Source organism: Brassica rapa, chromosome A05 (assembly GCF_000309985.2).
Source record: "Brassica rapa cultivar Chiifu-401-42 chromosome A05, CAAS_Brap_v3.01, whole genome shotgun sequence".
NCBI classification, from domain to species: Eukaryota; Viridiplantae; Streptophyta; class Magnoliopsida; order Brassicales; family Brassicaceae; genus Brassica; species Brassica rapa.
In genome coordinates, this window is record NC_024799.2 from 22,285,987 (window position 1) to 22,310,891 (window position 24,905).

General features: G+C 36.9%; 5 protein-coding genes, 1 long non-coding RNA gene and 2 other non-coding genes across 11 annotated transcripts; 4 read left to right on the plus strand and 4 right to left on the minus strand.

The window, feature by feature from the left end:
• Positions 1 to 764: 764 nt before the first annotated feature.
• LOC103869714 (transcription factor bHLH147) lies at positions 765 to 1,910 on the minus strand. 2 transcript variants are annotated; one of them, XM_009147792.3, is made up of 2 exons: positions 1,723 to 1,910; positions 765 to 1,625 (listed from the first exon to the last, which is right to left on the minus strand). In XM_009147792.3, the coding sequence occupies exon 2, from the start codon at positions 1,616 to 1,618 to the stop codon at positions 989 to 991; it is 630 nt and encodes a 209-aa protein (XP_009146040.1). In that variant the 5' UTR covers positions 1,619 to 1,625; positions 1,723 to 1,910; the 3' UTR covers positions 765 to 988. The 2 variants fall into 2 exon arrangements, with proteins under 2 accessions (XP_009146040.1, XP_033147567.1); XM_033291676.1 differs by having other exon boundaries at positions 765 to 1,662; positions 1,723 to 1,891.
• A 235-nt stretch (positions 1,911 to 2,145) lies between these two features.
• Positions 2,146 to 4,712, plus strand: LOC103869715. The gene is made up of 2 exons (XR_633288.3): positions 2,146 to 2,484; positions 2,519 to 4,712. It is a non-coding gene; the product is annotated as an uncharacterized LOC103869715 (long non-coding RNA).
• On the plus strand, positions 2,357 to 2,430 carry LOC117134497. The gene has a single exon (XR_004458682.1). It is a non-coding gene; the product is annotated as a small nucleolar RNA R66 (small nucleolar RNA).
• On the plus strand, positions 2,515 to 2,607 carry LOC117134528. Its single transcript, XR_004458713.1, has one exon. It is a non-coding gene; the product is annotated as a small nucleolar RNA snoR118 (small nucleolar RNA).
• LOC103869716 (peroxidase 29) lies at positions 4,261 to 6,516 on the minus strand. The gene is made up of 3 exons (XM_009147793.3): positions 6,194 to 6,516; positions 5,203 to 5,563; positions 4,261 to 4,786 (listed from the first exon to the last, which is right to left on the minus strand). The coding sequence occupies exons 1-3, from the start codon at positions 6,437 to 6,439 to the stop codon at positions 4,377 to 4,379; spliced, it is 1,017 nt and encodes a 338-aa protein (XP_009146041.1). The 5' UTR covers positions 6,440 to 6,516; the 3' UTR covers positions 4,261 to 4,376.
• A 5,350-nt stretch (positions 6,517 to 11,866) lies between these two features.
• Positions 11,867 to 14,799, plus strand: LOC103869717 (probable pectinesterase 67). The gene is made up of 5 exons (XM_009147796.3): positions 11,867 to 13,031; positions 13,217 to 13,379; positions 13,456 to 13,662; positions 13,740 to 13,987; positions 14,085 to 14,799. The coding sequence occupies exons 1-5, from the start codon at positions 12,781 to 12,783 to the stop codon at positions 14,248 to 14,250; spliced, it is 1,035 nt and encodes a 344-aa protein (XP_009146044.2). The 5' UTR covers positions 11,867 to 12,780; the 3' UTR covers positions 14,251 to 14,799.
• Positions 14,549 to 16,059, minus strand: LOC103869820 (glycine-rich cell wall structural protein). 3 transcript variants are annotated; one of them, XM_033292222.1, is made up of 2 exons: positions 15,262 to 16,059; positions 14,549 to 15,177 (listed from the first exon to the last, which is right to left on the minus strand). In XM_033292222.1, exons 1-2 carry the CDS (start codon positions 15,587 to 15,589, stop codon positions 14,729 to 14,731), a joined length of 777 nt encoding a protein of 258 aa, XP_033148113.1. In that variant the 5' UTR covers positions 15,590 to 16,059; the 3' UTR covers positions 14,549 to 14,728. The 3 variants fall into 3 exon arrangements, with proteins under 3 accessions (XP_033148113.1, XP_033148114.1, XP_033148115.1); XM_033292223.1 differs by having other exon boundaries at positions 14,549 to 15,246; positions 15,367 to 16,055; XM_033292224.1 differs by having other exon boundaries at positions 14,549 to 15,222; positions 15,367 to 16,051.
• Positions 16,060 to 19,702: 3,643 nt separating this feature from the next.
• Positions 19,703 to 23,611, minus strand: LOC103869720 (phytochrome B; the record flags this gene model as incomplete). Its single annotated transcript, NM_001301904.1, is given in 5 exon segments — positions 19,703 to 19,708; positions 19,710 to 19,959; positions 20,194 to 20,484; positions 20,577 to 21,384; positions 21,454 to 23,611. Coding segments are annotated over 5 exon segments (3,513 nt in total), but the record flags the coding sequence as incomplete, so codon positions are not given.
• Between the last annotated feature and the right edge of the window lie 1,294 nt (positions 23,612 to 24,905).

A 24,905-nucleotide genomic window follows, 5' to 3' on the forward strand; every position in this document is an offset into this window, starting at 1 on the left:
CAGAGTATACTGTTAAGTAATTAAAAGGATGATCTCTACTACATATCTTCTGAAGTATATCTATTCAAAGATTTTCATTGTCTAGACAATTGAATGCATCACATGTGCAACAAAAATATAAGATGTTGGTGGGGTTAGTGTACAAGTATTGAAAGTTGGAGATAATGTAAAACCACATGACATGTGTCAGAACACATTATGTTTCATGAATTTGCTTTTCTTTTTTTTTTAATTTGTTTTTGCTATCACTGTTACTAACAGTTTCACCAAAGTCAGTGCCTTTTGGCCGACCAAAGACAAAGAAGAAGATTTTACTGCCTTTTTAGTTTGAGTTTTTTATTCACTTTGTTTTCTTTTACCTAAGTAATAATTTTTTCTTCTAGAGGAATCAAACATAAGGAAATGCAAAACGGAGCATGTGACTGAGTCATTTATGTTCATGTCTTTATGTCTTTCTCAGCCATGTGATCTATTCTCTAGTTTTTTTATTTCCTTTTTAACCTTCTTACATCACCAAAATCTAACCAAATAACCATATACAAAAGAAGAAAAAGAAACAATCATATAAGTGTCATATACCAAAGCGAATTCAATTCCAATCACCAACCTAACTCCAAACATAACAAAACAAAAAGCTTTAAGCATATCTCCCATTGTTGCATTTGCCCTCCAATTCATATCTCATTAATTAACCAAACACCTAAACATCAACTCGATCTTGTCATCATGTACATCTTTGATTAAACTGAAATGTACTTCCACGATTATCAAGAAACTGAAATTTATTACGATTACAGAGCTCAATCACTGTAACAGAGATATTCAAGATAAAAAAATGGATATACATGATGAAATGGTAAAATGACAATAGTAAAATATTCAAACCCGCAAACGATACAGTGAAAAAATAATGAGAAACATTTTTTGTTTTTTTAATTTTGATAAAGAAAAAAAAAAGAAAAAAAAAGGAAAAAGACAGTTTGGCCAACTAACCAAGCACATGTGTTTGTCCCTCCTCTTCATGTTCTGTCGGAGAGCTGACGGCGGAGAGAAGAGCAGTCATGGCGCGAATCTGCATCTCCATGGCCGCTATATAATCAGTAGTCTCTTCCAAAACCACCGGTAACGTCTGTTTACGGCAACCGGGAACTAACTGGCTCAAAAGCTTAACTTTCCTCTGTACAGCTGGCAATCCTTTCGCTTTAATCCTCATAACCGTCTGTTTCTTCGACCTGAGACTCCCGGTTGCGATTACCGGCTGAGTCAACGCCGGGTTCGCGATTCTCTGCCGTTTGTGTTTCCTGAACTTGAGTTTAACCGCTTTGGAGAGTATCGCTCGGCTCCATAGCGTTCTGCCTCTAGCCGCGACGGCTAACGCTCTGTCGGCGACTTCGCGCACGGCTCTGCCGTTAGGATTTGGCGACGGTTGGCTGATTCGAAGCTCGCGAAGAGCGTGGACGAGCTTCGTGGAGTAGATCTGTTGCTGCTTCTCCGATCTCCATTTCTCCAACGATGGAGGCGGAGACGGTGGGGATTTCTTCCTACGCTTACGGCGAGAGAGATCGGAGGTCGAGCTCGTCGTCGTCGTCTGATTAGAAAGCGGAGAGATGGAGTCCATTCAATCGCTGATCAAGTCAGAGGTGATGGATCGGAATCGAGGAAGAATCGAAAAATCAAAGAGATGAATATAATCGAGAGAGATGATTAATGATTAGTGTTTACCTTTTTTGTGGAGAACGGAACGGGACGGAGGAAGAAGAGGTGAGGTGTCAGAAAGGATGTGGAGAGGAAAGATGATTTTTTTTTTTTGTTAACAAAAGGGAAAGCAACTAATCGCATTTTTATACTATAGTCCTTCTCTTCCCCCATGTGATGCACTATCCTATCCTGTTGAATAATAATATTGTTTTTGTTTGAAGATAGAAACACGGACCTATAGAAAAAAATCTAACTGGACTTATACAAAGTTATGGGTTTTCTTTGAGGCAGGCCCGTTAATCAATTTCACTAAGGCCCATTAACGGCCACAAAACCCTAGCTCTATCATATCCCATGTATAAATAAGAAACACTTTCAGCAGAGTTTTTTGTCCAACCTCTCCCGTGTATGTATGCTGTAAATTACCTTTTTTTTATATGTGAATAATCTTTTTTTCTTTGATTAGATTCGCCTCTTAGATTGATTATCTTGTAGAGTTTTTGATATCTATGGGATGTTTTACTAGGGTCGCGATAAATTTTAGCAAGGGCGCTGAGTCGCTTTGCCTATGTAAAATCAGGCGTAGCGAATAAGCTCCTGCTAGATTTTATATCTATTCGTTCTTCTTTTTTTTTTTTTTTGCATGTTTCTTTAAGGATCCAATGATGGCATGAAATCTTTGAGACCTGATTTTTATTGATGAAACGCTATAAGCATTTTGACTCTGAGGATCCTTAATATTTTTTTACACATTTGTTTTCATGTTAATAATCCTAATTAGAAAAGGTGATGAATTTGATAAAAAAGAAAGAAAGAAAAGGTGATGAATATGCACTGGGCTCTGAGTTGTTGATTGACATTCAACTTCTTTTTGATGCATAACGCAGCCTAGAAAGCTTAATCTGATTTTCAATTTTTTCATTATATATTCGTCCGTTTTTCTTTCTTTTTGTGTGTTTCTTGGTTAAACATAGTTATTATTTCTATGATCAGAGATATGCTTATCACATTTGTACTGGACCTCGGTGCAAGTAGACAATTTGCTAGAGAGACAAGTTACTCTAGAAACTTACAGAGCGGTGATGGTTATGTACAATCTCAACTGCTTCTTTGTTGTTCAAATGTTCCCAAAGACCATCAGATGCAAAAATGAGGAACGAATCATTGGGGTGCAGAGGATGACATAGTATGGTTGGGGTTGCATTGCAGACATCAACGGTCTTTCCACTGGCTCTGCAAGTCTGAACTTATGACCCCTTGATTATATCAATTACCCCTTAACTATAACGACGCTTGATTATATCAATTACCCCTTAACTATAACGACGCTTGATTATATCAATGTCCCCTATCTTGTTATGTCTACGTAAAGCTACTGCAGATAATATCATGGTTTAAAAAGTAGCTTAACAAGAGCTCATTCTATAGTTATCAATAGCACGCATTAAACATCCTTATGATTTTTTTTTGTTATTTAGCTTACATGATACTTGTTTTATTATTATCTGAATGTTATTATATGTGTCATTAACAATAAGAATTATACACAGAGAAATCAAAGCTTCATTAATTTTTTTTTAGCATTCCAAGGAAAACAAACATCATAACATTCCATTGTTTTTGTTAAGTTTGCAAGGTCCATTTTTTCGTATCTTCCATTCACATTGTCTGCAACCAAATTTCTCAAACTCTCTATCTCTCTTTTGTTTATAAATATCAAAATGATGCCACTCGTTCCCCCAACTAAACCTGCAAAAGAATAAAGTACGGCCAAAGACATCAGGTTTAAAGTCAAATGGCCATTATCCATCTGGTGCCAACCTCCGGTCTCCAAGTTTCTTATTCCCCGATTTACAATTAAACCATAGCAACAAACCCCCTCCAATATCATTATGAATCGTCACTTTCCTCTTCTGTGCTTGAGTTATGGTTCCAGTACTCAGGACCGTCTTAAACTATTTTATAGCCTTGGGCGAAATTTGAAATATGGACTCTTTCTATAAAACATTTCTTCATTCCATTGCCTTGATTATGATCAATTCTTTGATGAGTATCGTGCCCACTCATTTTTATGACCTGAAACAATAAACTATAAGAGAGTAAAAGATATAGATGTAATCAATTAAACAAACCTCTACTTTGAAATGGGATCTCACTAACTGATCAATGAATAGAATATATTCTTGTTTTGTGTTTTTGTAGGTTAATTAGGTTTAGCTGATTATGGGCCTTTTATTATAGGTTTATAAAACTATTTGGTCTTTTAACAAACTAAAATGAACTTTTTACAATTAGTCAAATTACATTAAATTTTTTTTTGGACCCTTGGGCCCAGGGCCATTGCCCCCACTTGCCATAGTCCAAAGCCGGGACTGGCAGTACTTATTATGGACATGGTCAAGAGAACAATGAGGTGTTTTGGATAATCCATTGTTCCTGACTTCCTTCTCTTTGTTTTTTTCTTCAATTTTTTCTTCTGTATTATTCCTGCCATAGTTTCTTTATATTAACCTTTTTCTGTTAACCAGTTTGGTATAGCTCTCGTTGTTTAGTAACTAATGATGAATTTGTGAAACAATATATATCAAGTTATCAACAAACAATATATATCAACAATATGCTTCACACTATGTTTCTTTTTAACACAGTATAACATATTTTATTGTTATAAATATACGTCAATCTACCTTGTCACACACGCTTCTAACTACTCCATTATTCCCGGTTAACACTTTGTAAGAAGACAATTTAACAAACGCGGAAGAGAAGGCGTTGAAGAAACGGTCCTGATCAGCCGCAAACGCTTCGACAAACGGGCGTGTGCGTGGGTCCACTCCAATCTCCGAGTCAATTCTCAGATTACCACGTCCCGCGATGGAATCATCGTAATAAGCTGTGTCGAAGATCAACGAAGTCTGGTCGTTGGGAACAAACGTAGCTTCCGCTGTTTTGGATGTCGGAGAAAACTCTGGGCAAACAACTCGCAAAAACGTTTGAAAACGTGGATCCATGTTCGCGCTCGTCGCGTTTTCGTTATCAAAACGCGATAATACGTTGTTACAGTGTGTCACTCCTATTGAATGTGAACCTACAAATCAAACAAAACCAACCAAAAAGTGTTTATGATATGAAATAAATATGTGTAATCCAAAACTGTTGTTACAAGAAATAAATATATAGAGCCCATAATTCATATATTATATATAATTGTATACGTTTATTATAAATTTTATATTCCTTCTGAAAATTAGATTTATTTTTCTTCTATAAAGATAGATTTTCTAAAATTTTAAATAATATTTTATAAGTTGTAATTTTTAAAAAAATATTAGTTAAAATTTGAATTAATTAAATATTAATGGTTGATATAATTGAAAAATATATAATAAAAATAAATAATAGAGTTAATCATAAATATTTATTATATTTTTAATATGTATGAAAACAGTATAAAGTATATTTTTTTTATGAACGGAATGAGTATAAATATATGTATATATATACCCATAATGGCTACGGACTCCTCGATGGTCATGTCTATGCCAGCAAAGAGATTTAAGATAGAGTCGACATCCGCAGTAGAGGGAGGAAGCTCAGAGTCAGCCACGTGTTTGCTGGGAGTAGAGAGAGAGTCTTTTCTTCCTAATGGCACTGCGATGAGCGGGCCACCAGTGAGAGCGACAGCTTCTCTTGCGGCGAGGATGATGAGGTCAGAGCAAGAGACTTGCTGAGGACATTCGACCTCCAATGAGGTTTTGATTGAGCCAATCAGTTCCCTCTTTCTGATTCCAAAGTTCTTGGCTGAGTCAAGCTCAGTGAACTGCTGGTCCCCACTTGGCTCGATTAGGATAGATGCGTCACATCCCTGTTAAATGAAGTAGCAAAGTAAACACACACTTGTCTTTCGACAACTGATTAAATGATGATCAGTCTGTAATAAATATGACCGAGAAGAAATGATAAAATTGAGTGTTATAGCTAGCATGGAAACAAATGAAAAGACTTCCTGCTTCCTACACAATGGTCCAAGACTTCCTGTTCCTACACAATGGTCCAATGGACCATGACATGTTTAGCTAAGTAAAGTGATCATCTTAGCGAAATTTCCGCGTCCTGTTTATCTTCTAAATATACAAATCACTATCACATAAATTACATAGTTAGCTAAATATATAACCTTTTTTTTTTTTGAACACAGCTAAATATATAAATTACATGTAAAACATCGACTTTTGTTTGTATATACATAAAAGCACATTAAACAACAGAAAAAACAAAAGTTCAAGTTCATGTCCGAAAGACACTACTTTAGACGAGCTAGGTCCTTATTTATAACCAAAAGAATCATATATGATCATGTATGTTTATTCACTTAATTATCAAAGTATTCATAGAATACATAACATAGTTAACAAATTAGTACTTTTCAAACCAAAACCCTAACATCGAGTTGAAAACGATTCTAGAGAGAGATGGATGTAGGAAGGTAGAGAACCTGAACTTGACAGTCATGAAACATAAGCCTTAGCAAGGCGGCAGGAGCCGTAGGATCAAGAGCAAACATTGGTGAAATTGAAGATCTCACGATCTCTTCGAGTCTTGGACATGTTTTCTCGTAGTAATTGTAAGATAGACCTTCATAATTGGTCTCATTTTGGTCGCCACTAATGCAGCTGCATAACAAGCTTATGATTAGAAAACATGATGCAAAAGCTGCAGCTATGCTCTTTGGTTTCATCATCGTCTTTTTTGTTGTTTCTTTAACTGGAGTTTGAGTTGATTGAAGAGAAAATGACTTTCGTATTGCACTTGGAAGTGTATGTATATAGGAAGCCGAAGCTATAGCCGTGACATTAATAATCCCAACCGAAAATTAAAGGAATACGACATTAATTTGATGTTAACCGACCGGTTTCGTTCGATTTTTGGTTTAAGTTTGGTTATTAATTTGGAAGTTCATGCTTTCATTTCACGAACCAAAAGAAAAAGCCATATTGAATCCCCATTACGCCGGTTGATCTCAATTTTCGGTTGATTAATTCGAATTTAAGTGAAAAGGAAGCCTGCTTTATACAATTTTGCTGGAGCGATGTGACATTAATAATTAAAATGCCAACAGAAGTGAAGACCGGCCAGAGTTGGTATAGATTTAAGCGTGGTTTAGAGCTTCTCGACCGAATCTATTGAAACTTAATATTACGTTGAAGAAAGTATATATAGTTTCAATGATAGAGAAAAACCCAACTGTTTCATTCTTTTCATCTTTTTATTTCAGTAATAGTTGATAGAAAAAAGCAGTGAACCCAGTGGACCGGTTTGGTTCAATTAATGTTTATAGGTGGAAACAGTTGATTGAGAAGACAAGACAAAGAATGAGTAGAGCAACATGCATAATGTGACCAGTTAGGTTTAGTTTCACGTAAGCGTTATTCATAATGTGATCATAATGTGACATGTATACATATATATTAACTATCTATCTACATGTACATTGATTTTAGTTTATACTGTGTACAGAATCAACATTTAGAAAGCTCTAGCGTATACTTACTACTTTTATTATATTTAAACTATCAGTGCACAAAAAAAAAACTATATTTAAATTATCATATAATTTTGTTAGCATTTTAGTTTATACTACTAATTAACAATCACTTGATTAGATGTTTCAACAATAGACAAGTGCCTGATTAATATCTTGCTTAAGTTAAAAGAGGCATGGAAGAAAATATATTTTCAAAATTTTTAGTGAAATGTTTTCTGAGAAAACAAAATGTAAATGACCTTGAAATAATTGTGTAAGGAAGATGTATTGGATGAATTCAGATAAGCTTTATAAGTAAGCTATAAAAAAATTGAATCGCAATCAATATGTTCAGAAAAAAGAACCGAACACAAAAACGATACACAAAAGTATATGGTTCTGATAAAGACGAGTAAAGAGTAATGTTGGTGAGAGTAATTAATACGAGTTTTCGGTGAAATGAATGTCCCTAGCTGTTTTTCCAAACGTGGAATCTGTGATCCTAAAAACTGTTTCTGTTTTTTTCCTTCTTAGATCCACAAAACGTTACAACTTTTTTTTGTAGTTTACACTACACAATTCCACAAGCGTACAAGAGTATCCGTTAATGTTATATTTGATAATTTCATTAAAAAGAAGATACGTCGAAAATTAAGTCATATTTGATATGCTTCGATATCATTTTCTGTATAAAGTAGATAAGAATTTAACCGTATATATATGAATTCTGCTAAGAAGAACCAAACATGTTTTGATTAATCGTTTTATTAGCTAGCAATCGACATAATTAAAGGGCCTAATATTGTCAACGAGAAGTAAATTACGTCAATTCTAAGTTATTATTAACTAGACTATAGTATAGCCAATTTCACAATTAGCAATATTAACGGCTTAAAGTTGTAGCTTTCTTCTTCTTCTTCTATGTTCCCATTCTCATTAAAGTGAGCTTCTGAATTTGTTGTGGACAAAATATATCCCTTATTGAATAACCTTCTTAAAACAAATGTATTGGTCCCGCACTCATCGCAGCTATGCCAAACTATTTCTTTTGCCAAATTAATTGCATTAATACGTTGAAAACGACTAATACTTACTACATCTCATGTGAAGTTGTGATCCATATACACTGTACATATGAAAATTATTGACCACAAGTTTCTCTTCTCCAAACACACATTCTTATGGATTAACATAAACTAGGTAATAACCCGCGCCTTGCGCGGGATGTGATTATTAGTTTCGTTATTTTTAATAAAAAAGACAATAAATCTGTTTAATCTGGATATTGGTTAGGTTTTACGTTTTTTTGTTTTTAATCTTCTAAAATATAACTATTATTTTAAATTAATATTTATTTTAGTTTATTCGGTTAAAACATTTGATTTTTTAGTTTTTTCGGATAAAAACCTAAAATTAATATTATATGTTTATTTTCATATTATGAAGTTTAGATAGTTGTCATGTCAAACCAATAGTTTCATATTATAGTTTTTAAACAGATAATAGTTTAAGAAAAAGAAAAGAAAATTATTAAGACAAATCATTTCACTACAATTTGGTCGGTAGTGAAAGAAACATTAAGAAAAAATATTTCAACTTTCAAAAAAATTAGATACTTCAGCTGTGGTGAATACTTAGTTATAAGATGATCACATCAAGGTGCACATGTATGTTTCTGTAAAAAGTATATAAAAATAGTTAAAAAATATATAAAGATATTGTTAATTAATATTAAATGACATTTTTGTTCGGAATAATACATGAAAGATAAAATTAAAATTTATTTAAAATAAAAAAGACCTTGACATTAGTCATTTTTCATCAAAAGAAAATAAAATTATATTCGTAAATAGGGGTGGACACATATCAAGTATCTGGATATTTGGAAGCATTCTTGTCAATTCGATCTTTAGCCACCTAGATATTCGGTGACTCCGATATCCGAAATGTTTTAGAATTTTAAAGAATATCCGATTTGATTCGTAAATAAAATAAAATTTTAAAAATAATTTAATAATAACATTTTATTACAAAAATAAAACATTATATAACCTTTTAATTTTAGTACCTAATATAATAAATTTATATTGTAAAACTGATATAAAGTATAATATATATAATTCTTTTCATATATGTATATATATGCATATAACATATCGAATTAGATATATGTTCCTAAAAATATTGGTATTAGTGATTTGCTTCTTTTTTGGATATTGTATTTTAGTATTCGATTTGTTTCGTAAAGTTTCAAATATCAAGATTTTTTGGTTCAAATCAAAACGGATAACAAATCGAATCAAAATTTATGAATATTTTGCTCAATTTTATCTGTAAACAATAAAAATAATATATATATAGTTTGGCTTTTGATTCGTTATCTATTTTTATTCGAACCGAAAAATCCAGAGTTTTATTGGAACTATGTATGTGAGTTTTATATTAAAAAAATCACAAAGTACATAGTGTGAACACATTTATGACTATAGTGTGAACGCGTTAGCATATTTATTATCAAATCATTGTGAGGTTGCCACGTGTCTATTATAATGTGAATGCATTTATTACAATGCTTATCTTTTAATATATAAGGGATGTTTGCAAGTAAAAAGGGATATTATGGCATCTCCGTCCATACTCTATTTTTTCCTATAAAATGGAGTAAAAGTGAATATGAAGTAAGAAATGCTCCAACCCAACTTTATATATCACTTCATAATGAAATTTACTCCATAATAACATTTACTCCATAAATGGAGTAATCCATTTTTTTGTTTGTTCATCACTCCATTATAGAGTGGGAAATGAAGTAGGGTTGAAGCAATTTTACTTCATTTTCACTTTTACTCCATTTTAGAGGAAAAAATAGAGTTTTACATTGGAGATGCTCTTAATATATTACATATCTTTCATACTAAAACAATCTTTATCATTTAACTCAATCATCTTAACAAAAAAATTGGTTAATCCCACGGTTTATATACTCTAAAAAACAAATCTATTGAATTTGTGTTGCAGAAAAGATCATACATCGAAAACGTATTAAGATTAAAATAAGTTATACAAAAGTTAGATCAATTCACTTATCACCAATTGATTCATGATTGAGTGCTAAAACACTACAATAAAATGGTTGGAGTCCCAAAAGATCTAGATTCATTTTTAACGGTAAAATACTTCCGAACAGCTTGTTGCAACCTTATCTTTCAAAGATTCACCAGATAGATAAACAGTGGCAAGTGCATGCTCACATTCTTTGGTGACACACATTGAAGTTTTTTTTGACAACAATAACTACAGTTAAGTAAGACGTATCCACCGATTCGGATAACTAAAACAGAGGTATTGAATTAACATATAGAATAGCAGAAGGAGAATTCATATCACCGTGTACAAGCTTGTCCGCCATTTTATGTTGTGTTCTTAATATACACTTGATCGAGAAATTAGAAAAAAATTTCTTACATCGCCAAAATTCGTTCATTGAACTCCTAGGACCGCGTACATTGAAGTTCTGTCGTATCTTATGGAGAACTAACCACACACCATGTCCATGTTTCGCGTTGTATCCTATGGAGAGAAAACGCTTTATTCTATTAAAGAATGATCATTTATTGGTTTTTCATATACTAAAATACATATAAACTATCTGGTAGAGATCTTCGTTTTATATCCATTAATTTTTATACTGAGGAAAATTTATTTACTTTGACGGATATATTCCCTTTGAATGGTATATATTATTGTTGGGTTTTTGCCGTTTTACTTAAGATTTTCATGGGCGATGAGTGATGTACTTCTTGTAGTACCATTCGTTAGATTCATAGTTAGCACCTAATCCTAACCCCTAAGCCCTAACCCGAACCTCCCAGGAATTTGATCAATTGTCCGTAAGGTGTCCAGGTGTCCCACCAGAGGCTAAGAGAAGTCCCATTACCAACAATGCCTTTCAGAAAATTTGCAGCAACTATGTGTACACACGTTCATTACTCATAATATCAAATATCAAATCATCACGAAGACATCGTTATGCGAAAGAGGACGTATCCTAGATTATAAACGATCAATACCATTAAAAGAGGATCATTCACTTAATGAAAATTACAGTTTCTCAAAAATACCCTTATTTTTACAAAGGATGAATAAAATTCATTAATGGCATTTAAGTCTTTTGGTTTTGGGCCTACATGTACATTTAAATAGATCTATAAATAATGGGCCTATATATATTTAAAAGATATACTAACTTTAAATATAATATATGTATAAATATATTACGAACTATAAATAAATTAGCAAACATGAAAATATCATTTTCTTAAATATACATATCAATATTCAAAACAGATCATTTGAATATTATACATTTTTTCAATACAAACCAAAATCCTATATCCTACACCATATATCATATACATATTTGAATATCATTTTTCCATTTATAATGTCATTTTATACATAATATTGATATGACAATTACGAGTGTTCAAGAAAATTTTAAAAACTATATTAAAATTAATTTTTAAATCTAAAATAAAAACACAAACTTATAATAGGTTATTAATGACGAAAATAAACTAATATTGTCATGTCAATAAGTTTTTTGTATTATCATTTTTTATTTGGATAACATAATAAAATTTTATCAAATTCTAAGGAATCACTAATTTATGTAATATTAATAAATATATGAGTAATTTAATCAATTTAAAAAAAATTACTATTAGATATTTTGTAATCGGATCAATGGTATCAGATTGCAGGTTAATAGTGAGTTTTTGGATTTTTACCTGGTTATATCAGATTTTTAATTAACGAATTTTTCATTAAATCCGAACCGGATTATATACAATGTATCGGGTCTATAGGTCCAACCATGAATCTAGGTCAGATATGAAAACAAATCTTAAAACTCAAACATTATTATAGAACAACTACCATATTTCGAAAAAATACCTTATTTTGAAGAGAAAAAAATGATAAAACCCTAAAAACTCAATTGTTATGGTTCGAAACAAAAATAATTGTAATTTGCAAATCAGTTTTCGATTAATAAATGAAAAACAAACAAATCCGCGCTTTCTAAGCGCGGGTCAAAATCTAGTATGACTATTAATAAGAACGGTAGGGTAAATATTATATGAATGATAAGTACAGAAAATAATGAAAATAGTCAATATAGCAATGTATTGATCAGAGAGGATAATTAGGTTTTAATAATTTTAGTGGACAAGGCATGTTTGTTTTATACCGTGTGGTGCCATTACACAACAATCATTATTTTTTTGTCACCAAAGATAGAAACATCCCTCAAAGTATTTTTCGCCCATTGATCAGAATAAATGTCTTAAACTAAAAATAAAAATAAATGCCTAAGAAAAAACCCATCTCTACCTCCAAAATTCCTTACCTCCCAAAAACAAAACAAATGCAACGAAACACCCTAAATTTAAAAAGTCTATTTTCTTAAATTTAACCTCTTCCTTCACCAATATAATATCTTTCTCACAATCTCATTTCATAAAGAAAAAAGAGAGTAAAACCCCCCCCAAAAAAAGATGGATTGTAGAACAAGAATGATACTTGTCCTAACCCTGATTTTAATGTCCGTATGGGGTTCAGACGCATCCGCAATGCAAACGACAAAGTTGGACGCACCGCTTTTAACTGAAAAAATCGCAACAAACAGATCGATAATTGTCGATATTGAAGGCAAAGGAGACTACACTTCGGTTCAAAAAGCCATTGATGCTGTCCCTGTTGGTAACTCTAATTGGATTATCGTCCATGTCCGTAAAGGAATCTACAAGTACGTATAGTTTTTTCGAGGTTTAACCTTTAAATTAGATTATTTCATATGCACTGTGCACAATGCACGTTTTATAACATGCATATATGTAACACCAACTTATAGTAATCTTGAAAGATCACTAATGCAGCATTACTATTGCTATTATGAAATTTGATGTTATTTTACTTGTTTGGGGAAAAAAGAGAGAGAGTGCACATTCCGGAGAACAAGCCGTTCATATTTATGAGAGGTAACGGAAGAGGAAAAACGGTCATCGAATCATCGCAAAGTTCGGTCGATAATGTTGCTTCAGCCACTTTCAAAGTCGAAGCTAATCACTTCGTTGCTTTTGGTATCACCATCAGGGTATATATGTCTAACACAATTGTAGATTTCGATTTTTTTTTAATCACGTTAATGACAATCAGTGATGAATATACAGAATGATGCACCGGTCGGAATGGCGTTCACGTCTGATAACCAATCCGTGGCAGCGTTTGTGGCTGCCGACAAAGTTGCGTTTTATCATTGTGCGTTCTTCAGCTTGCACAACACTTTGTTTGATAACAAAGGTAGACATTATTACCATCAGTGTTACATCCAAGGCTCTATCGACTTCATCTTCGGTCGTGCAACTTCCATTTTCAACGTATATTTTTCCCCATTTACACAATCTCTCAAACATTTAGACTATACTAATAACACTGATTGTAATGATTGTTATAGAACTGTGAGATATTTGTGATATCGGACAAGAGGGTGAAACCCTACGGGTCAATCACAGCACACCACAGGGAAAACGCAGAGGAAAATACTGGTTATGTTTTCATAAGAGGCAAAGTGTACGGAATCGATGAAGTTTACTTGGGAAGGGCCAAAGGACCGTACTCTCGGGTCATCTTTGCCAAGACTTACTTTTCCAAGACCGTTGTCCCTGACGGTTGGACCAACTGGAGCTACGACGGCTCAACCAAGTTAGTCTCTGATTTTTATTTATTTTTCACCTGTGTGGCAAAAGTAGTTTCTATATTGTTCATGTTTTATACTAACCACTCTTGACACTTTGATCAGGGACTTATACCACGCAGAGTATAAGTGTCATGGACCAGGTGCTGATAGGCAACGTAGATCAAGTTGGGCCAAAGAACTTACCAAACAAGAAGTTGAGTCTTTCTTGTCCATTGATTTCATTGATGGAACGGCATGGCTTCCTGTTTGGCTTCAGCAAAAGTCTTAGAGCTCCTTATGCTGTGCGTGTTTCGCGTTTGACTTTGGCGTTATGCGTTTTGGTGTGGTTTGGAAAAAAGCACAATGAAGAAAGAAGAAGCCCACCTTTTCTTACTACTACTATACGAAATAGATATCTCTTTTTGTTCTGATACAATGTTTATAGAGTGATTGGAAAAACTCTTATGTGTTTCAACACATTATGTAAGAGTTTCCATTTTTTAACAATATATGTAACCTAAGTTATAAATTATATCTTTCAATTTCAAAATAGTCTTCCGAGTGATTAATTAACAAACCAACGAAAATGATTTGTAAATATTCGAAAAAGGTTTTACATTTTTTAGATATGATTATTCTTACAAAATAAATCACAAAAGATAAATGATATACTTTCTTCTCGTATGACTTGGTACATAAGTAACTAGCCCAAGCTTAGTTCAAAGCCAAGAATAGATTTTGTATGAATATTTTAAGTATTAAGAAATTTAAAATCCACCGCCAAATCCACCACCGGCACCACCACCACCTCCGAATCCTCCTCCAGCTCCTCCACCGGCACCGCCACCAAACCCTCCGCCTGATCCTCCACCAAATCCCCCGCCTGCACCACCACCGTGACCCCCGCCTGCACCACCACCGAATCCTCCGCCAGCTCCTCCACCGGCACCACCACCGAATCCTCCACCCGATCCTCCACCAAATCCCCCGCCTGCACCACCACCGTGACCCCCGCCTGCACCACCACCGAATCCTCCGCCAGCTCCTCCACCAGCCCCTCCTCCGAATCCTCCGCCTGCACCACCACCAAATCCTCCTCCGGCCCCTCCACCTGCACCACCGCCAATACCTCCACCGTGTCCTCCTCCAACACCACCGCCAATACCTCCACCATGGCCTCCTCCTAGCCCTCCACCAGCACCGCCTCCTGCACCACCTCCTAGACCACCACCGTGTCCTCCTCCAACACCACCGCCAATACCTCCACCATGGCCTCCTCCTAGTCCTCCACCAGCCCCACCTCCTATACCACCACCGTGTCCTCCTCCGGCACCACCACCAATTCCTCCACCATGGCCTCCTCCAAGTCCTCCACCAGCACCACCTCCTGCGCCACCACCAATACCTCCACCGTGGCCTCCTCCTACACCACCTCCAAAACCTCCACCAGCACCGGCACCTCCACCGCCACCAATGCCTCCTCCAAAACCTTTGCCGCCGCCAAAACCACCACCAAGTCCACCACCACCACCTCCTAACGTCTCCTTCTCAAATCTCCTACACTCTACAACCCCGATCGCCACCACTACAAGCATCAAAGCCAAAAACCCAAAAGATACTTTCCCCATATCTTTGATATGTTGTTCTACTATCTTGCTAATGATCGCTTGATCAGTATACAATTGCTATATCTCACCTGACTAGTTACTAACACTATATAGCACGCAGAGAAAGAGATAGAGAGAGCATTTATGAGATATGGTTGAGAGAGAGAGAGAGGCCTTCTTCAACATCTTCTTCCTACACCGCGTTTTGTTTCTACATGTTCTCATGTCCCAATCATTCATGTTCATTTTTTCTACGATGCAATTAATGAGTGAACCCCAAGTTGCCTCATTTTTATAGTAATCTCCTATTCCTATCATACATAACCTGTCATCTTTTATTTAGTTCCATGTTCTCCTACTTTACGACTTCAGTATTCTATACAGCTTATAGCTAACATGCCGAGAAAATTCAAAACGAAGACTAGTTCCCATTCCCAAATAAAACTATAGAGAGACAGTGGTGGGAAGGTGAGGATGTAATCAATTTTTGAGAAAATCGTACTCTCTTTCACATTTAGAGCTTCTCAACTACTTTGGATTTGGTAGCCACATTAACTACAAAACCCCCCACTATCATTTTCATTATTAACTAGTGGTATTTTCCGGCGCTACGCGCCGAGTTCGTATATTTTTTTATTATATGAATTTACAGTTTATTTTATGGTCTTAGTAAATAGAATATGTTCAAAAATATGAAAATGAAAATATGTTGAAAGACAATGATATATTTTTCCTATCTGTTTGATAGTGGTTATCGGCTATATAGTATTATTTTGTTGTGAAGTTGCTTAGTTCAAAGTGAAATCGTATAAGTAGTTGTGACTAATTGATTCAATAAAAGTAGAATAAAAAGCCGATAGTCGTAACAAAATTAATTTAGTTAAAATTTAAACATAAAAAAAGTTGATCTTTCATTTAGAGAATATTCGAATACTATTAAGTACCATGTGGACAATATACAGAGAAAACAACATTTGAAATTTATTTTATTAAGTACCAAATAGTACCTACATGTGAGCAAATAATTTAAAGGGTTATTTAAAGTTTAACAAACTTTTGAAATTTTAATTTATTTTAATTTAAAATAGTATTAAATTTTACTATATTTTTTCAAAAATTACTATTTATTTTATTATTCCATTTAGAGATTATATAATTAAGATGGTGGAAATGAATAAGAAATTTGAAGAAACCATAAGCTGAGATTAAAAAAAGGCACTTTAGTGAAGCTTAAGAGGATTAGAAGACATCTGTAAACACGTGAATGTAATAAGTAATAATAAGTTTTAATTGTGGTAGAAGTTGCAAACATGGTCCATGAAACAAAACAAACTATGAATTTCTTTTTTTATAAACAATACTGCAATGAAGCAAAAGGGAAATAGTGAGGTCTCAAGTTCGATAGCCTTAGCAATTACTCGGTGAGTGCCTTCTTTAGTGTGTTTCTTGCAACTTGAACCGGGTCTTCATCATGATAGTCTGCTCACAATTGTATTCTGCAACTGTAGCTGCTCCACCGGATGGGCTCGACAGGTTCGAGGGGTTTACACACTTTCGTTGCTCTGGTCATTACCATTTGACCTTTCTCCATCAGAGCAGCTGCAGGGAAGATATTTGACACCAGGCGTTTTATCTCCAGGAAAATCGTTCCCTCCCTGTCCATTGCCGTTAAAACATGTGAGCCATTATGTTAATAAAGAAGAGTGCAAAGTAATAGTTTAATAAGGTTTACATGATTTGCAAATGTTGCTGCACATGGACGTGATGGCGATCAAAGAAAAGATGCATGACACAGTTCGTCAAAAAACACTAAGACACATCGTTGTAGAGCTGTAGTGAAGAGTAGATGAAGATTGTAAACAAAAAATATGTAAAACCAACAAACCCTAGGATGTCTACAAAGCAAAAGGTTAAACTTTGTATGATAAATCTCGAATTTTTGGGACAATAAAAATACACCAATTTACTTGGCAACCGAGTATTAGTATTTGCTAATGCCATATGATGTCTGTAGTCACCAAATCTAAAAAGTGGAGTTGTTATTTCAAAAAACTTCTTAAGATTGTTAAAGTAAATGAGGACGTTTGAATCTGACAGTTTAAAGTGGGTGTTGCTTCTTGCAACATCAAAGCCACTGATCTTGTAAATGGCTCCCTCTTGTTTGACAGTGTTCCTAGCCTCCTAGAAATTCATCAAACAGATCTCGGCATTATTAAAATAACACCATTCGTTCCACCAAAATCAACAAAAGTATAAATTGAACTATGAGACGTCACTTTCCTTGAAACAGCTGACCTCTAACTTCACATTGGTCAGAGCCAAGGTGGTAAAATGCTGAATTTCTTATAGCCCAAGTATACAAATAACACTCCATATCATATCAATGCTTCTGCTTCATCTCACAAGTCAGTAAAGGACCTCGAAACAGATGGGGCTCCTCTAAGACACTTCATTTCTCCCTTCACATCCCTAAGAATCCAACCAACAACGCTTCGGTCGGGCATCACCTCTCCCAAAACCATCCATATTACAGGTTCATTGACGCTTATGCCTTTGGTTGCAACTGGAGCAGAGTGAATTGGGTTTTCGGAAATCTCTTTGCAAAACTGTTTAGATAAACATGTAAAAGAGAGTAAATTTTAATATGCCCGTGACTGGAGGTGTAAGCTCACATACCTTTCACAAACAAACTGATCACATAAAACGTACCTAAGCTTAACCTGAGAAGAAAACGCTTGAATAGAAGATATAGTCAGACCAACAACAAAGATAAAATTAGGGGTAAATGAAAATACCTTGGAATCTAGCAGCAGCATATGGACGCCCATCAGTTGACCTCAATTTTTACATTCTGAGCTGCCTGTCTTCAGGATAAATGAGGCTGCAAAGTTGTCATTAGGGAAAGTTTGAGGAAAATAAATGTCTATGAGCACTCTCGATGTATAGTGATATGGCTCGGGATTCTGAGGAAAATAAATGTCTATCAAAATAACTAAAATCGAAAGAATGTATCAGTTTAGTTGTAATCAAACTTCTAAAACTTACCAGTCAACTTTAGATGTCCGTCTAGTAAAACTGGGACTTGACCAAATGGCTGACCTCCCAAATTGGTGAACAAATAGCCATAAGAAATATTCTGTTTCTGAATTCCTAAATTGCCAAGAAATTGGTGGATAAGAAAAAAATAAAGAAGATCTGTGATCACAGCGAAACTAATCGGAATCATCGCTGGAAGCGCCGCCGGCGGAATTCTGATCTTCATCTTTCTCCTGACAGTTCTTATCTTCTACTGTCGACGGAAGCGGTAGATCAAATCTCCGAGGGAAGATATAAAAGGCAAAGGAATAGCTGAAGCCAAAGGAGGAGGAGCGGCAGCTTCGGAGACGGAGAGGGACATCGAGAGGAAAGACAGAGGCTTCTCATGGGAGAGAAGCGAGGAAGGAGAAGATAACGCAAAAACAAAAGATAGAGATTGGAGAAGATGAAGTGGAAGAGTCGGGAGAGGCTCGCCAAGCTTGAAGAAAGCAGGTTTATCTAGATGGGCTGGGTGGACCAATAAAGTTTTTAAGAAATCCAATACGAAAGTCCTCATTTCAGCTATGGTGACGTGGAAAAAAACAGCTCCCTATTGGACGATTTTTCAAGCTGACGTGGACGTCCTATCTGATGATTATATATCCCTTTTAATATAGTATAGATCTCTCTAGTAACTAGTACTAACAACTAAGTAGTGTTTTCTTGGAATATCTCACCCCTTATGCAGCCCTTATATGAATGAGAACAAGTATGATATAACTTACTGTAAAGATTTACAGTAATCTATCATCAATATGTACTAGTTAATTATCTGTAAAGGGTTATGGTAATTGACATTTTAATATGAGTTACAATTATAAAGGATGGGTCAACCAATATCACTTCATCTTTTGATTTGTTTGCCTCTCTTGGAGTTATCAATATACACAGTGCAAACAAAAGAGGACATGTCTTGCAGATGACTTTATCCTCTTCTCTACTAATCTCACCGGAAACAAAAACTCTCCATCCTCTTCCAGTGTCGTTAGACTCTCTCTCTCACACAAACACACACATACAACAAGGATACAAACTCTCTCCTGCCAACTTATAAGTGTGACTACTATGGCATCATCAACATCATGTCTCCGCTGCCACTAGCGGTTGACAAAGGGCGTTTCATAGGCACCGGGAGCTCGAGTATGATGAGGAAATAGGAACGTTCCGACTCTCGGATGTACTGAACCTCACCGTTCATGATCTTTAGAATCTTTCTACATACGCTTAGTCCTAACCCTTCAGGGCTCGTCCACCTGCTGCTATGAAACATGTCTCGGACTAGCTCTGGAGGCAGACCTTCACCTGGGCACGCCATTCTGAAATCGCAGAAAATTGAGACATAACAGAGAACCCCAAACATGCTAATCTGAAAACATTAATATCTGCTAATTCTAGTCCTATATGGTTCCCTGTAGAAGTTACCAATCTGGTCTAAACAAGCCATAACTGCCACCTAAATAACGATCCAAAAACCAAACCATTCTATATCCAAACAAACAAAAACCAAAACAGATATGAGGATACAATAGCTGAAACAATGAAATAAGTACCTAAATTCTGTGCGAATAGCGTAGAATCCATCAGCCATTTGCTTCGGAACATGGCTTATATGGATCTCCACCCACTCATGGGACGGTGCATACCGGATTATACTCAGCAGAAACTCAGCTAGGAGCTGTTGAATCCTTGTCTGGTCTCCATAAACTTGTATAGATTTGATCTCTTCAGGAATGTCACGGATCAGCTGAACACCTCTCTCCTTTAATAAGAACATCGCCTGGCTTACAATCGCGTTGATGACACTTCCGAGTAAAAACTCCGTTCTAACTAGCTCAAACGAACTGATCAAATAGAGCAAAACAATATTTGGAATCTGGTCACATTCTATCAAGTAATCAAAAACCATTTTATAGAAAATTCCAACTAAGCTTACCCGTCTTCAATTCTTTCAAGATCCATGTCACTGACAATCCTGGAAATCTGTTTCTCGCAAGAAACACTTGTTTCAAGAAGCTGTTTCTGATCCTCGTTCAAGTCTGTAGCTTCCAACAACGAGTTTGTGAAACGCAAACCGCTCAAAGGATTCTTTACCACCTGACAAATGTAAGCTAGCTCTTTCGCCTTCGTGAAACACTCTGTGTCCTGCCTTCGTTGAACTGCTAAAGCTTGCTGCAGCTCAGGACTCGGGATCTGCAAGAAACAGAAAGCCCCAATAACCTTTCCATCGAAGCTTACACGCTTGTTTGCAGTCAGTAGAGCCTGAACAAACTTCCCGTTGCGGTCAAAGAATGGGAAAGGGAACTTGTCTGTTTCTTGGCCACCGATCGCATTATGCAACACAATCATGAACTTGGTTAATGCATCAGGACCCTTTAGCCTGCAACAGCTCCCAAACACTTCCCCAACAAGCATTTTCCCAATCACTTCACTGCGAGACCAACCAGTGAGCTTTTCCAATGCGGTGTTCCACTCCAGGCAGCACGTGTTCTCGTCCGCCGCAAAGATTGGTGGAATCAGTGGGTTTGGGCTATGGACAATGGCTTTGTAGTCTCCTTGTATGTTGATGAACTTGTCCATTACGATTTTCTGACCAGTAACATCCTGTCCCACAAAACAGACGCCAACAATGTTGTTTGAGTAGTCCTTGCTCGAACATGCATTCACAACCACAAAAACCGCTTTCCCTTGTAGTTCAGGGCTGAAAGTTTTCAGCTTTATCTCCACATTCTTGTCCTCGTCCCCTGCAAAACGCATCAAAATAATCAAATAACCATACAGCAAATACAACATAGTTGGAGAACTGAATGTACCTCTGAGCGCACGAGAAATGAGCTTATCAACAGTTTCTTCATTCTCTTTGTATATCAGATCAGAAACCAGAGACTTCCCCATAGCTTCTTCAACCGAGAGACCGGTCAACTCTGCAATCTTAGCGTTCCATCCATTGATGCATCCTCCAGCATCCACAGCGAATATAGGCACCGTTGCTGTCTCGATGAGTCTAACCATCTCTCTTGCAACAGCACCTAACTCATCAATCCCCTGCTCTCCTGCCATACTATAAGGCTGAACCGCGCCATCTGCAGTTTTCGAGTTCATAGCTGCCTCAGATTCCTTAAAAGAGTCCCTTAGAATCAGCTGGAGCGAATGAATCGCATCCATTTCCGCAGTTTCCCACGGCTGACTCCGACTCTTAACAACTTCAAGAAAAGCCTTGAAAGAAGAGCGAGGATGCATCCTTTGCCCATCATCTTTGTCCTCTGGATGATGCTTAGCGCCTCCCCATTTGATCTCTTTAGCTGTATGAGAACGAAACCAGAAAAGGAAATCTCTTTTTGTGATATACGCAACCGCCATACCGCACACAGCATCCCCTAACGCAGCTGCTCCGGGATAACCTGCGTCCCCTAAACTATCAGTGCTTAAACCAGTTGAATCAGCGTGATTCGCAAGCAACCACTCCACAACGTCTTTAATCTGAGCTTCCGTCGGAGCAACACCCAACGGGTAATAATTCCCGTGGTAAAGAAACGCTGCACCGTCACATTTCACCAAGTCCATGATACTAGGACTCTGCGTAACAATCCCAGCAGGCGAGTCACGCAGAAGCATATCGCACAACAGCGTCTGCGTCCTCAAAACGCGTTTCTCCGACATCTGCAAAGCCAACTGCAACTCCATGTTCAACTGTAAACCAAACGCCTGCATCAAAAACTCGCAAGCATACCTCAACGGAAACGGTATGCATCGAGAAGAAGTATGATGGCAAACGACTAAACCCCAAAGCCTCATAGCGCTTCTCCCACCAGCGACACTACTCCCATCTTCTTCACTCCCGTTTATTATAACCGCCATCGCTAAAGACGCGATAGACCCCATATTAGCCATATACTGAGAGTGACAACCGTGAGGAGCTCTCAAAGTAGACCCAACCAAGCACATAGACTGAGTCAGCCTATCGTCTTGCACCACGAGAACCGGCGTCGCGTGGCAATCAACAATCATACGCACTCGATTCTGCTTAAACAAGAACCGTGACGCTTGAGGAATATCAGTAGCTGGATAATGCAAACCAATGTAAGGCTCCAAATCCTCTCTCCTACTCTCCGCAACAACCTCTCCATGCTCGTCTTCGTGAAACTTGTACACCATCACACGGTCGTATCCGGTTAAGTCCCTCACACTCTCCACAACCGTATCACAAAGCAGCTTAATATCTCCACCGGGGAGAGACTGTAACTGCGAGATAGCGCGAACGGCTAGCTTCTGAGACTGAACCGCTCCGGCGATGGAAAGCGCTGGATCCTCAGTCCTCGCCGGCTCCAAATCGATCACGACTCCAACGTCGATCCTGTGTAAGATAGCGTAAAACGGTTTACCAGTGTACTTGGAGTGGATCCAAACGGGATTCAGGAGCGTGATCTCACGCGCCACGAAGGCGCGTTCGAGGAGGACCGAGCTGGAGGAGGTGAAGAGGGAGCGGACGTCGGTCCCCATGGCGAGAATCTCGGGCCTCTCGAGGCTGGGGACGGACTGGGGCGTGAGGCCGAGCATTTCCCGCGCGTTCTCGCTGTAGCCGATGATGGCGAAGGTGGACTCGTCGACGGCGATCATGCATCCGAACGGCTGGATGTAGCCGCCGCGCTGGATCCTGGAGAGGTAGGCCGTGATCTGCTGCTCCGGGACCGAGGAGCCGTACGTCGTCGTTTTGAGGGATTGCGAGTAGTCGAAGGATCTTCCTGACTCGCCGGATTGTTCGAAGACGGCGTGGAGTCGAGCGTCGACTGTGTATTGCTGAATAGCTTTGCTGATTGATTCCGTTTGTGGTTGGCTCTGTGGCCTGAGAGATTTTGTACCTGAGGATTGAGCTTGTTCTCTCCGGTGAGTTGACGAGGATTCCTCTCCGCCGCGGCCGCCGCCGCGGCCACTCCCGCCGCTTCCTCCGCCGCCGCCGACTCCGGAAACCATGAGTTGTTGTTTTTTTTTTGTGGAATTAGATGAAATTCTCTGAGATTACGTCAGATTATATCAAAAGGGAGTGAGCTTTTATAGATATTATGCTGAAAATTGAAGCCGAGAGATTCTCTGTGGACTCTCCAAAGAAAGATTCTCGAGAGAAGTGGTGAGATTTCGAGGGAGCTAGGGATCGGAGTTTTGTTGTGAGAAAAATAAATATCAAAAGGTAGAAATTGGGCTACGGTTCAAACCAATTAAATGAAGCAGGAGGCAATTGTGTGTTTGTGATAGAGAGAGAGAAGAGTCTCTTTGTCATCTTCTTCACTGGCTTTTTCCATCGTTCTTTCTTTTTTCTTTTTTGCTGATGAAATTGCTTTTTTTTTTTTTTACTAACCTGTCGTGGTTGTTGAAATCACCGCGTAACTTTACTATTATCAATTTTAACCCGAAACTTTGTTTTTCCTTTGTCGTGTTATGAGAAAGAAAGATCCAAGAGATTGGCCCAATATCACGTGGGCTATGCTTTATTCTCTCTAGTGCGCGCACGTGGCCTCTGGGCCCGTGGGGGAGTGGTATCGAATTCAAATCGTACTTTTTTGGTTCCTTTGTCTGGTTTCAAATCGTTGCAAAGTCTAAATCCGATGAAACGTAAACGTAATCGGAAAAGTTGAATGGTGGTTATCGATTCTCATTATTTTCTTAGGATATCATGATCATCTTTTTTACAAAACATGTTGACAACTATGAAAGAAAAGATATCACAGCTAGCTGGTCGTGAATATAATGTGGATGGTTGTGAGTTAGGTATAATGTGAGGTGTCTCAATTAGTAAAACAACCACTAGAATGAGATTGGAAACGATGGCTTTTAACAAAAGTATTGGAATGGTTATCACCGTGATGGTCTAATACTAGTAGTTCGATGAAAATGCACTAGAAGTTTGCAGTATATTTCTTGTTGGTATGAGCTAATACTATACGTTGACTGAACCAAAAAATATATACCATATACAGTATATTAGTTGTTTGGGATTAGCGCTCACACAAATAAATCATAAAATTTATTATACGCACGTCTGGTGTCGTCGACTTACCGCTGAATCTAAAGTAGTAGGAACTAGGAGTATATATTATATATCCAGTTATATTTCATCACACACAACTAGAGTAGACATCTTAGTGACTTTAGAAACTTGTTTGAACTCAACTTGTTAAGAAATAGAAATCGTAAGTAATATAGAACGAGAATAAAAATGTGTTTTATGATTTGGGGGGATTTGGTTTCTCATAAAGATCATGTATATGCA